Source organism: Ammospiza caudacuta, chromosome 9, assembly GCF_027887145.1.
Source record: "Ammospiza caudacuta isolate bAmmCau1 chromosome 9, bAmmCau1.pri, whole genome shotgun sequence".
Taxonomy (NCBI): domain Eukaryota; kingdom Metazoa; phylum Chordata; class Aves; order Passeriformes; family Passerellidae; genus Ammospiza; species Ammospiza caudacuta.
The window spans coordinates 24,167,336-24,180,634 of NC_080601.1; the positions used below are offsets into that span (position 1 = coordinate 24,167,336).

Genomic DNA, 13,299 nt, shown 5'->3' on the forward strand with positions numbered 1-13,299 from the left:
CGTTTTAAGACATGAACAGATAAATTCAAGTGAACTAGTAATTTTCTCAGTGTTTCCCGTCCTGTCCAATGTCCTGACATATAACTGCTCATTTGTTTAATCTTATTCTTAAATAAATTCATAAGCATGAACTGAAATTATTCAAAATTTCCCACTCTGTTTTCTGAAAATGACCTAACAAATTGCCATACAAATACCTGTCTCTAGTTTCAACCATTCTCTCCTGGAAGACTTCTCAAAATCTCTGATTCTACATATACTGAATTCAACAAGTCTAGGACTTCAGAGGAAGATGAGGGTCCTGACTGCAGCACTCTGCCTCGTGGACAGCACCAAAAATAGTTAACCCTGCATTTTCCAAGTAACTCCAACCTCTACCCACTCAGACTTAGCATAGAGCACTGAGCTGCTGACAGGCATATTGATAAGATACTGTATCAGTGTTTCTTCTAGATTTCTTCGAGATTTCTATCTGAAGATGACTACTTACTTGTTCCTACCTCACGTCCCTACTTCTTTTGCTGATGATGCAAGGGGATACTTTCAAACCTTGCATCAAACAGGCAAGAGGGTGGCAAAATTTGGGTATAAGACTCATAAAAGAGGCTTCTCTCTGTCCTTCTTTGTTATCAGTCCCTTCTGAATCCTCGTCCTTCATAGCAGAAGATAGAGACTGGAAACCACGGGGGCCGAGGGCAGCTGTGGCAGCGTGAAGAAGCCCAGCCCGTGATGCAATTCCCAGCACCTACGTGGTGAGACGACTCCGCGCTGAACTTGGCGCCAGGTCAGGCAGCCTTGAGTTCTGCAAACTGCTGCGCTCGGAGATTAGGCGGATGTAACAATCACCTGAAAGGGGAGATTAAAGCGCCTCTCAATGAGGTCCTTTGTCCCCGGCCTCATTTGATGCTTTGGGCCTTTTCAAACCACGCCGGGGACGGCGCTTTAAATGTTTGCCCCGGCGTCCGGGGCGGCTCCAGCGAGCAGCGAGGGCCGGCAGGGCTGGGGAATGGACAAGGGGCCCTTCTCGGTGGAGTGGCTGGCGCAGAGCAGCCGCGGCGGAGCCCGGGAGCTGCCCGGTGAGTGCCGGCCGTGCCCCCCGGGTCCCCCCGCGGAGCGGCGGCCGCGGCGCTTTCGGTCCCCCGAAGGGTCCCCCCTTCTGACGCCCCCACCTGTCCCCGCAGAGTCGCCCCGGGAGCGGGAGGCCGCGGAGCGCCCCGGGCTCGCAGCGGGGCCGGCGGGAGCCGCGCCCGGGCGGCCCCGCACCAAGTTCTCGGCCGCGCAGCTGCGGGAGCTGGAGCGCAGCTTCTGCCAGCAGCGCTACATCGGAGCCGGAGAGAAGCGGCGCTTGGCCGCCGTGCTGAACCTCTCCCAGAGCCAGGTGAGCGCCGCCTCGCCCCCCGCCCGAGCGGGACACGGGGCTGGGAGGCACCTCGCGGTCACCGGGGGACGCGGCGGTGACAGTGACAGTGATGGGGACAGTGACAGTGACAGTGACAGCTCCCGCAGGGGCGGCGGCCCGAGCCGCCCGTCAGCCTCGCCCCGCTGGCAGCAAACGGGGCTGGAGCAAACTGAGAGCCCAGGCTCAGCTCCGAGTGCTCCAGGGACAAGGGACAGATGGAAAATGGTGAATGCAAGTTCTAGAGTTGAAACTTCACTGGGGGTAAAGGTACTTTTGTGATCTCCAGAACCTCAGTTTTCAGGCTTTGTCATGGTTGTATATCTACTTGTCAGGGGCATTGCAGGATTTTTGAACAGAACCACCCCTACCCAGCCCTTTATCCCCACTGCACGAGTCTTGTATTACAGCCATGGTCCATATCTGAGTATTGGCTTGCCGCGCATCATGGAGTGTTCACTGCTCAATTCATCATCATGCCAGCACAATTACTGTGCATTAAATATAGGCCAACGTTATTTGCCCTACACCTTTACTGTTAATGGATTCTGTCACTTTGACAACAAGTCTGCCTTTCCATATTACTATATGGAAGAGGAACTATACGGAAAAGGGATAAGGAGTTTGGTTCTTGACTCTTTTTTCCTATCCTCAGATAAAAACCTGGTTTCAGAATCGCCGTATGAAGTTCAAACGCCAGACTCAAGATGCCAGGATCGAAGCTCTTTTCTCGGGCTTGTTTTTGCCCTGTCATTGTTACCCAGACACGGCTGCATCCAGCTGTCCTCAAGGGGTGGATGTCAATGTCCCTGCTACCTCTGCTGCTTCCCTTCACCCGGCTGTGCCAAGCCCTGCCTTGTTGTTACCTTCTGCTCCAGCTCAGTCTCTTCTGCCGGTTTTGCCAAGTCCAGCTTTACTACTGCCTCCCGGGCCAGGATTGTCTTGTTGCTCTTCTGTGCTTCCAGCAGTGACTCTAAGTACTGAACATAAAGGACTGATGTTCCAACCAGATCTTCCCTCCTGTTAAAAATGTAAACGATTATCTGTAATCTCAAAAAAGTGCCAAATATCTCTAAGAGTAACTATTTATTTTGTTATATTAGATAAAGATTCTTTGAATTATTTTCTTTACATAAAAAGGTTCGATTAGAGGAGAAACTAATTTATTCATATTAGAGAAGTTATACTGAGAGTGAAAGCAGAGGACATGAAAACTTATTTCTACAGTTGTTATCATGCTGTATAGAAATTTCTATATAAATTTTCTTATCTAAAAGTTTTCAGAAAATAACCTATAATCATGTGGGGATATCCACTCAAAAAGTGGAGTGCTGTATACACTGAATTTTATGTAGTAACTATGTTTTTTAATAGGCAATGGTGGTAAAAACGTTGTCCATTCTACCTGAGTGTGGGTTTTTTAGAAAACATTTGTGAGCTACAGCCAAGTGCATTTAAATAAAAATGTTACCAGAGGTAAAAATGCTATGAACAAAACCAAACAAGTTGCCCAGTATTCTCTTTTATGTGTATATTCTGGACCATTCTTCAAGTGGTCTCACCTGTTTTTTGATGGACATGTTGCATTTATGCATTGAAAGAGATAAAGCTAAGGAATTAAGAGGCAAGCATGCATGTTGATGCCAATGTCAAGCATACTTGCAATTTAAATCTGATTATAAAAACGAATTGTTCACCAATTCAGGTCTCTTGGAACACTGAAAAAGAAAATATTTCACTTTTTGCTTCTAAAACTTGCAGCTGTAACTTGATAGCCTCCCTAATTTTTAAGCTGTAGAATAAGTTAAGGCTTGATTTTAGGAACACTTAGGGATGTTCCTTAAAGTCACAGGGCAAGTTTTATGGAAAGTACCAAAGCCAAGCATTTAGACGATGGGAAACCAGAGACCTTACATCAGCATGAAGCAGCTGCAGCAGGTCTGACTGCATCTTCTTCCCCAATCCAGACCAATCTAACTTGCTGGCTAGGTGATGGTTAGACTACTCTGCAGCTGTAAAGAGAGAAAAAATTAACATAAATAAAAAAAAATTTAAAAAAACAAACACCACCACCAAGAAAGAAACCCAAACCCTCCCTCCCTCTGCTCACAAGGCAGAAAAAAAGGGGGGCTGCCACAGCTTTGTGCCGTGCATTCATGGCAGGCTTTGTGCCATGCATTCCCTCTCCCTTCTCCCTCCACCCTCCATGTCCGTGTACCCTCCCCCAGCGCCTCCGTCCATCGCGTCCGGCAGCCAGAAGGGAGGGGGGGAAGCTGGGAGGACCCGAAGGAATTTCCCCCTCCACACCGCTCCCCTGCGCCCCACCAGGGCAGCGCCCGCCCGTGACACAGCCGGGCAGCTGAAGGCACGGCCTGGCATTTCCAGGTCACTTTGAGCACACTTCACAGAAAATTCCCTTTACCAAGTATTTTTCCACAGGTGAGAAAGCCCCATGGCTATTACATCGAAACTCATGATGACTCACTGGATTAGAGGGCGGAGGGTGGAAATTTAGACTATAGTGCAACAGTCAAATAATGTATTTAAAAGGCCTTACAAATGAATTAACAAGACTTCATTAAAATCTAGACTAAGAAATAAGTGTTAAGAAAGCGCTTTTAGGAGTGAACACCACTCCCAGGAGTAACTCAAAAACCCCAACACCTTTCAGGATTACTAAAGCAAAATTTTACGTTTCGAGGAAATAGATCAAATTGCTTAAGGAAGTGCAAATTGCCAAGTACGCAGTTATAATTGTTTTCTAGTGGTGAGACAATGGCCAAATTTTCAGGTTACAATCACAATCAGATGATATGGCTTTGAACCAGACACAATTATGCCCAAATTTTTTTTTTTGCCTAGCATTTGCTTTGGCAATTGTAAAACTTTAAAATTCCATAATGAAGGCCTAATATGTTATTCCTTTTTAAAGACATGGTTGACTTAATATATTATTATTACCTCTGCTGCCTTCACACGGAAGACGGGACTGAACCTGTAATATTTTATTTATATCCACTGAGAAACTCAGTGACAACTTATCCTTCCTCTGGAGGATGTACTTAGCTCAAAGCACAGTGCAGAGCAACTGGTGCAGTTGCCTCTGTCCAGGCTACCAAACACTCATCAACAGACAGACAATCTCGGTGGGACAGTAGGAAAGATAGACAAAATGTATTTAACCATTAAATCCATTACCTTTACACAGGAGGACAAGTGACCACTGCAGTTTGCATTGCACAAGTGTAATCTTTTATAGAGTTGACACATATAACCCCGTTCAAGTTTTATTAATATATATAAACACATTTATGAAAAAAACTGGGGGAACAATGAAAACAACCTACATAACATATTAGACTAGATTAATTAATATTTAATATTATAAAATATAAAATTATTCATTCTCATATTTAACTTAATAAAGACATTCTTTTAAATCAGGCAAGAAATTCTGAGCATGAAATACATTACAGTATAAAACACTGCTTTATCCCTATAATGCATATACTGGGTGGCATTGCCTGTCCATTTTGTTCTGAAGAACCGGATGGAAAGAAGGATGAGGAAGCAGGTGCTGATGGTAGTAGGGCAGTTCATTTGCCATTAAGTGGTAGGCGCTTTGCGATGCGTCGTATCTGGGAAAGGAGAAGCTGAACTGCACAGCAGGCACCGGGGTGAAAGGCAGGAGTCTCTGGTGCTGGGCAGCAAAGGGGTAGTGGAGACCATCCCGAAACAGAGCTGGGGAGGGCCCCGGGGTGTAGCTGTGGAACGGAACGGGGGACACGAGGCTGTGCTGGTGGTCCTGGATCTGTCGCTTCAGTTTCATCCTCCGGTTCTGAAACCAAGTCTTTATCTAGGCAACAAAAAGAAGGCGGGGGGAGATGCAGGAGACAAATCAGGGACTTTGCCTAAGGATAATGTGCAAACTATAAACAACCGTATCTCAGCTGCTTTTGCCCTGTTGCTTCAGATGGAATTGACACAGAGGGACTGATGCTTTTGCCCTACTTTGCAAAGGGCAGAAGATCTGCGGGAAGTAGAGGAGAGAATGGCTAAATTCAGGGATTTTACAATAATCAGAGTCTTTAAGACCAGTTTTGAGCTCTGCATGGTCTACACGCAGATCGCCGTATATCCAGGACTGTTTATCCCACTACCAAATAAAAATACCTTGATGGCTTCCAGAGAGAAAGTGCCACAAATTTCCCGGAGTGATAACTCGTTAATCCCCGAGAGATCCCACAGCTCCTACTAAACTCCTACTAAACTCAAAGGTTCATGGCAGCAAAGACAGATGTGGAACCGCCAACCCTGACTGCTCCTGCCAAGCGGGGCCGGGAAGGATCCGCTTCCTGTGGGACTAACCTGGATCTCCGAGAGCTGCAAGGCAGCCGCCAGCTTCCTGCGCTCCGTGGCGCCGAGGTACTTGTGTCTCTGGAAGGTTTTCTCCAGGCGGCAGACCTGCTCCGAGGTGAAGGCGGTGCGCGCCCGCCGCTGCCGCCCGCGGCCCCCGCCCGCCGCCGCGGCCCCGCCGCGCTCCGCGCCCGCGCTCTCGCTCTCGTAGCCCGAGGACTCGTCGGCGCTGAGCCAGCCGCCATCGGGGGCTGCAGGAGGAGGAGGAGGAGCGGCGGTGAGACCCCTGCCCGGCTGGACAGCGCCTCCGCCGCCCCTCAGCCCTGCCAGGCCGTGCCACCGGCGAGATCCCGAATCCCGGCGTGTTCCCAGCCCGCTCTCCTTATCTCTCGGCCTCCCACTCACTCTCCCTCCTCACGCACCTGTGTCCGACGGGCAGGGCTCGCTGCCATCCCGGGGATGGTCCCGGCTCGGCTCGGCCGCGCAGGGCTCGCTGTCGGCGGGCTGGCCCGGCTCGGGGCTGCTGCGGCGTGGCTTGGCCCGGACCAGCAGCGTGGGGCTGCCCAGCGAGCTGGGGGCGCGGGGAGGGGGCGCACAGCAGATGTGGGGCCTGCACCCATTGGGCTTGGTCTCTGCCGAAGGGACCTGGGCCTGATCCACCTGATCCATGGCTGAGTCGGGCTGGGTGACCCACGGCCGGATCCGCTCTTATATGGGCGCTCCGTGCCGGGAGGGGTCGTTTGTAAGTGCGAACACACATCAAAGTGGGAATCGGGCAGAGATAACAGCTACCAGCGAGGAGGAAAGTTCACACGTCTGGCAAATGTCTACAGCCCTTGGCTCCAGCGTGTCTGCGGGGCCGGGGAGACCCCCTTGAAGTGCAAAGCTGCCCCTCTCCCCCGGAGGGCAGGGCACGGGCAGCCCCAGCCCCGCAAACGCCCCTCCAAAAACACCGCGACTGCCGGTGCCAGCGCGGGTTCACCGCCCCCTTCTCAGCCGCGGGGTCCCACACTGCACAATGCCCGAAACCAGCCCCGAGACCCGCACCCACGGGGCCGGGGCAGGGATGAGGGATAAGGAACGTCGCGTACAGCCTGCCAGTCCCGCCGTCCTTTTCCGTCCCTGGGAAAAGCCACGGGGTGCCAATGTCGAGAAGTCCCTATCCACGGGGCTCAGAGCCAGGCTGGGGGGAAGCAGAGCCTCGGGCCCTCTCAGCTTGAACTTGGCGCCGTCTGTCTAGCCAGAAAACGCAGCCCATCGCCCCAATCGTTTAGCGATCAAAGCGCTGGGTGAGCAGCGCAGCTCGCACCTCATCAGCTTCAAGCTACCGCAATCCATGTGCCGCTTCCCGACAAGGACCGTGCCCTTGCAATGCAGGGAGGACACCAAGACACCTCCCAGCACCGCTTGGTTGGGGGAAAGGGGCATCTCGGCAGCTCAGCCCGTCTCCAGGTTCTTCTTTTGTTCAGCTCCACCGGGTTTTTGGTCACGCCAGTAAAAAATACCACACCGAGCACGAGCACGCCGCCAGTAGCGATACTTCAATAACTCGCATCCTAACCCTCGCTTAAAGGAGAATGGAAGCGAGCGCCAGTCCCTCTAACTGGGTAAATGCACTGACAGGACCTCAATTTCAATGACGATTCCAAAATCCTCAGCTCGGGTGCATCACCGGAAGAAGTGGAGCCCATAAACCTGGGTCTAACAGGGAAGTAGTCTGTTTCTTTCTAAAACACAGCAATAATCTAGGTTCCCACACACACGGGCAATGTGAAAGGAAAAAAGAAGTCAACCCAACCCCAACTAAACCATTTCCCCAGTTTATTATGAAGATCATTTGGGAAAAAACCCTCATGTTCGTGCTATGAATTTTCACTGTCTCAGGGGTTCCCGTAACTCCGTGGCCGCGGGAATGTGTCCAGGGTTATCGACCCCTCCGCATCCCACAAGTCGGCTTGTCCCTCCCTCACGCTGGCCCCGGGGGAGGGATAAAGCCCAGGCTCCCGAGCAATGCAAACCCCTCACCAAGCGCTGGATGCCTCCTGAAGCTTTGCTTGCAACACCATCCCCTCCGGGCAGGGATGGCGAAGGCTCTTGGTGCCTCGGCACAGCCCCGACAGCGAGATCCCCCTGCTCTTTGCGGGGTGCTGGGCACAGCTGCTAAAGGGGTTTCACTTAGTGCTGGCACAAGACTGTCATTTTGGCTGATATGCGCAAGCCAATGCAAATGTCCAAGCAGTTGAACACAGCTGGATCCCACCGTGGATCAGAACCGCACACCTGTGAGTGCCACTGACCCAAAACCACTCTAACATGGACCTTTAAATCCTAGACACATTGCAGTCAAGCAGGGATAGGTTTTGTTCCCCAAATGAACTAAGAGCCTGCACATTAATTTTAATAACTTCAGGATTTAATAACTATTCCTTAACTCTTCCACTCTTGTTTGGTCCCTCTTTTTCTGAAGCAAACACATCACTATCTTATCTCCAATCTTATTTCAGAACAGCAATTTCTAAATAACTTCATATGTGGACAAATCCAAGCAGAAAATCTTGTGTTTTGCCACACAGAAACTCATACGCAGCAAGCTGTCCTTGGTAAAGCAGTGAGTGCTATCTGCAGAGCCTGACTACCTCACCAGAAAGAAGTTTAGACAGAATGCATGAAAAACACTGGTATTCAGGTGCTCCCAAACGGAGCACACACTGCCAGCAAGCAGCACGCACTCTGCTTCCAGCAGGGCAGCCTCTCCCACCGTTTCTCGAGCAGAAGAAACCTGTGCCAAGCCAGGCAGCCTCGGGTCCCCCATGCCCTGCAGGCCCCTCACCCACCCGAGCACACAGAAACACCCAGGGACCGCCCTGTAGGAGAGACACTTCATCCCCAGCTGCCAAAATTGAACCAGGCATGGGAGGACCAAGCAGTGCTGTGCCCAGAAAGACCAACATTTGCAGTGGTACATTACGTGTGTCTTACAGAAGGCAACTGTTATTAACCCTGAAGAGCTGCTGCCATTTCCTCCCTCTCCTTTGGCTGGGAAGGCAGGGAAGCAGCTGACCTGTTACACAATTTGCTGAAAGTCAACGAAAACTGATTTTTTTTTTAATTAGACGCCAATCTGAATTGCCTATTTAGCGGGATATTTAAACCAAACACTAGGATCCCCCCCAACACCAGATGAAAGTAGCTGCATCTGTGGACCACAAAACCCTGGAACAGATGGGGAAAGTGTGGAAGGTGTTATGTGGCTATTGTAGTTCCCATTAGAAAGAGGTGGCAGCTTGAGAAACTTGAAAACTTTAACGACCCTGGGTGGACAGAGGTGCTACATCTGCAGTTAAATCTTCCCCTCACCTTTTAGCAGTATGGGGCTCACATGAGACACAAATTTACTTCCATTCAATTCTTTCCTGTCATGTGAAATTTTTACAGCATTCAATTGATCTTATATATAAACATGGTGAAAAAAAATCTAAATTCTCAGGGAAAATTATGTATTTTCCTAGAGAATTCTGTACACTCAGAACTTCAGATATTGTATAACATTGAAAAATTGATGGATTTTTCTTACACGTTTTATATTAAGAACATGGTGGACCCATTTCTCTAAATCACATTTCAAAATATTTATTCCTCTGCCTTTGTATGCAAGCCTTACAACCATAAGAAACACACTTGCTGCTTCAAGAAATGTACTGAAAGCTTATGCACTCCTGTAACTCAGCATGAAATCCTGAATGCAAGTGCAGAGATTCGTGCCAGGATGTGACAATTACAGACACGGCTGTCAGGACAGAGTGCTCTTCCCACGTGAGCTCGACAAGGCTTCTAAGGACAAATGGCAGATTTCTCTCACTGGTATGCCTGGGAATATTTCTTATGGGGCTTTGTGCACATGCGGCATGTAAATCCATGGGAACAGGCAGGACTGCAGCACCTCTTCAGCATGAAGGTATTGCCTGAGGAAAATCCAGCCCATTGTTCAGGCTGCAAGACACTAGATACTCGTCCTTTGCCAGATGCTGAAGCACTTTTGTTGCCCAGGAATGCTGTTGGTGTGCCAGGGCCACCTTCAACAGACCATCACATTGATTTTGCATGAAAACATAAAGTGGACATATTTTGCCAACAGAAAAATAGTCCTTCTCAAGGGGAATAATTGCTAGGATAGTTGGGCAAATCTTCAAGTTGCAAACTTTCTACCTGCTAGCCACGTCTGTAAGTAGACCATGGGTTAAATAAAAACCAAAAAACAAACCCAAACCAAAACCTCAAAGCAATATACAGACCAAACTATCATAGCATTTGTCATAGATTGAGAGTTGATGTACTAGGCCACCAGATGTGGGACAGTGGCTCCATCATAGCCAGATGCTAACTATATTTATGTAAAGCACCGATTCCCCAAAGTATTATTGACAACACTGGAGGACTGGAGACAATAGGGGGTGCAATGCCAACCACTCCACTATGAGAAAGCGAAAAACCCAACAAACCCAAACCAAAAAGACTCCAACATTGGAATACCACAAAAAAACCCCATGGTTAGCTGCACAAATGGGCAGGAGGAGAGAGCCTGGGGAAGCGTAGCAGCCCTTCAGAGGCAAGTAAACTCATTTTAAGGATTGGGGTTTTAACACGGCTAGAAGTGCAGGCAACGCAGGACCGTCTGCTCTGCTCCAGAAGGGGCCCCAGGGCCCGCAGGCAGCCGCAGGGCCCGGGCTGGGCTCCGGCCGGGGGGACAGCTGATGGCTGTTTGTACCCTCCGCTGCTCCCCTTTGGAAATGCTAACTCGGTTATTCAGCGTCTCCTTTGATGTCCTGATAGGTGCTATTAGATAGTCAATTAGGCATCAACGAGATCGATTGTTTGGGAATAGATGCTTTTCTGTTTGAAGTACCCGTGAACACTAACAGGCCCATCACCCCGCCGCTCCTTTGCCCACGGGAACAATGCGGGCTAACACACAATAAATGACAAATGCTACTGACTCAGCCCGCAGCGCTGCACCCTCTAAGCACCCGGCTCACGCTGCAAGCCCAGATATCCCCATTCAGCCGCTGTGGGAGCAAACACGTGCTTTGCATTAAAAACGATTTATCGGGGAAATATTTCTGCGTGCTTTGCAGAAATAATGGACAAAACACCTAGATAAGTTAACAAGAAGTTAGCTCGAAACAAACTAGCGCTTGAATTTCTATGCGCGCCATCGCCGCAGTGCCTAAGGACTTGTGACACCTCCACAGTTGTTCAGAATTACCCAGACAGAATAACTAGGAGCTGAAATAAGAATTAAAGCACTTAGCCTACCTGAATACCGAAGAGACACTGGGATTAACTCCCTACTAGGTACTATGGGAGGATTACACTAGGTCGAAGCCTAGGAGTTTAAGACACAAGTACAAAGGAAAAGTAGTAAAATCTACACAAGGAACATGTCGAGACCAAGTCTCTCCTCTTTCTTCCACCCCCCCCCCCCCCCCATCTACGGTGGGATTTATCCAGTTAATTGTCATCTAATTGAGTATCAAAGAAAAAGATAATGGGCAGCAATTAGATGTAATGGCCTAACAGCGCGAGATCTCTCTCGATTAGCACACAACGCCGAATAACTTCACCTAGTTTGTACAGAGCTCCCTGGAGTGGCTCCACCATGTCTGGGAGCTGTAGGGGGTGACACACCCCGATCCCATTCCCAGTCCCCCGATGGCCGCTTTGGCCGAATTGGCACGGGCGTTCCGCGCGCGGCTCCCCCGCCCCGCGGTGTAAATTCACTCGGGTGTCGCCCCCTCCGCGCGCGCACTGCAGGGGACAAGGCCTTTGAAGTCAGCGCCCTGGCAATTTTCCCCTCCCATCCCCTTTTCCTCCCCGGGGAGCACAGTTTCCAGATTATACAGCCTCTTCCTCGAGAGCCGCCGGGCCGGGGGATTCCGACAATTTCACCCCGCGAGCATTAAACTACTCCTCCCCAGTTAATCGACTCGCCTTTTCTTTTTTTTTTTTTTTTTTTTTTTTCCCTTCCCATTTGTAGCTCACTTGCCCCCCACACCGCTTTGTGCTCCCGGAGAGCGTTCCGGGGCTGGGTTATTGCGGTTATTGAGGGCACAAAGGCGGCCGCTCCCCGCCGCGCTGCCCGGGGCTCGGCTGCGGGAGCGGAGCGCTCCCGTGTGCTGCGAGGGGCCGGTACCGTGCAGGTGTCACTGACGCTAGTGCCCCTTCACTGCTGACAGGGCTAAAACACAGCGAAGGTGAAATTCAAACAAGCAGGAAGAAAGCCCGAAGTCCGCGTTTCTTCCTCTCAGATCAAAGGAAAAAAGTGCATTCACATTTTAATGCCAGAGTTGGACAGCTTTAGCAAAAATGAAATTACTTCTCATAAAGCTTTCTAGACAAGTGGAAAGTAGTAGTTGCCTTCTAGAGAAAGCCGATTTTTGCAGGTGGGAGATAAATTATCATGTAGACATTTGGAGGAACCTCATACCATTAGGGACTCATCAGCTCTCGCGTTCATTTCAGCAATTACCGGGAAACAGAACAGTATTTGCAAGCTAGCCCTGCCGTAACACTGGCAAGGTATTTCATGCGCTTGCTGAACATACCTGTGGCCAAGGAGTCATTATGTTAAGTGACCATTAGCACCCTTTCTAACAGAGATCGGCTTCTGTCCCGCCAGCCGCTCTGCAGCTCGTTCGCCCGGAGCTTGGATGCCCCGTTAGTCCCGCTAACCAGCGCTCGGCCCTGGCACGAAACCCGCCAGCCCAGCCGGAGCTGGGGGAGCCGCACACTCGCCCGGAGCGGGCGTCCCTCGGCCTCGCAGCCCCGCTTGTCCCGGCGCGGGCCTGAGTCACGGCAAGGACAGCAGCGCTGTGTGCTGCGCCCGGCAGCACCGGCTGCCTCTGCCTGGCCCTGAACCTCTGCACGGAGGGGAAGGGAAGCTGCTGCCCCGCTCCGGGCACCGCCGGAGCCGAGCTCGGGGGCGGGCAGGGCAGGGCAGCGCAGGCTGGGGCCGGGTTCGAGCCCGGAGCAGGGAGGGCAGACCCAGGGGATGAGGGCTTATTCAGAGCCACCCCAGATCACTTCTCCCCGGAGACACGGGGACGCGATAGGGGAGTGCTCCTGCCTCTCCCTCTTTAGCATTGGGGTGACACCCTCCTCCCCTGCACGAACTCCATCCCCGCAGCTCCCCTCCCTGGAAGCAGCTCCCTTCCGCAGGCGGGAGCGCTTTGTTCTCCCTCTCTCCGCCCGAGCCTTTCCATCTGTCTCTCACTTCCCCCGGGCCCAGCTGCGGCGCTGCCCGTGCCCGCTTCCCTTCCACCTCCCCCGTTTGGCCCGGGGTGGGTGCGGCGCTCCCGGAACGCCGCAGGCAGTCCCGGGGCCCTCAGGGAGCGCTCCCTCCCTTCACCCCCAGCTTCCCGTACCGCCGCTCTGCCCTCTGAGAGCGGGAAGGGTTATTCCCATTATTCCTTTCGTACGAGCTGAGCAGAACATTTGGAGGAGTGGTGGGACTCTTCCGTGGCCATATGAGATTATAAAGGGAACTTCCT

General features: G+C 51.1%; 2 protein-coding genes across 3 annotated transcripts; one reads left to right on the forward strand and one right to left on the reverse strand.

Annotated features, from left to right (window-relative positions):
- Positions 1–830: 830 nt before the first annotated feature.
- On the forward strand, positions 831–2,883 carry VENTX (VENT homeobox). 2 transcript variants are annotated; one of them, XM_058810848.1, is made up of 3 exons: positions 831–1,076; positions 1,182–1,378; positions 2,052–2,883. In XM_058810848.1, the coding sequence occupies exons 1-3, from the start codon at positions 947–949 to the stop codon at positions 2,421–2,423; spliced, it is 699 nt and encodes a 232-aa protein (XP_058666831.1). In that variant the 5' UTR covers positions 831–946; the 3' UTR covers positions 2,424–2,883. The 2 variants fall into 2 exon arrangements, with proteins under 2 accessions (XP_058666831.1, XP_058666829.1); XM_058810846.1 differs by having other exon boundaries at positions 831–1,378.
- Positions 2,884–4,600: 1,717 nt separating this feature from the next.
- Positions 4,601–6,512, reverse strand: LOC131561490 (homeobox protein vent1-like). The gene is given in 5 exon segments (XM_058810795.1): positions 4,601–5,252; positions 5,765–6,003; positions 6,175–6,453; positions 6,456–6,485; positions 6,488–6,512. Coding segments are annotated over 5 exon segments (933 nt in total). The 3' UTR covers positions 4,601–4,892.
- Positions 6,513–13,299: the final 6,787 nt, after the last annotated feature.

Excerpts from the sequence above, each read along its gene's own strand:
- VENTX (XM_058810846.1), top strand. The coding sequence starts at position 947 with ATGTTTGCCCCGGCGTCCGGGGCGGCTCCAGCGAGCAGCGAGGGCCGG. Across the intron at positions 1,379-2,051 it reads TGAACCTCTCCCAGAGCCAG|ATAAAAACCTGGTTTCAGAA; the intron begins GTGAGCGCCGCC and ends TCCTATCCTCAG.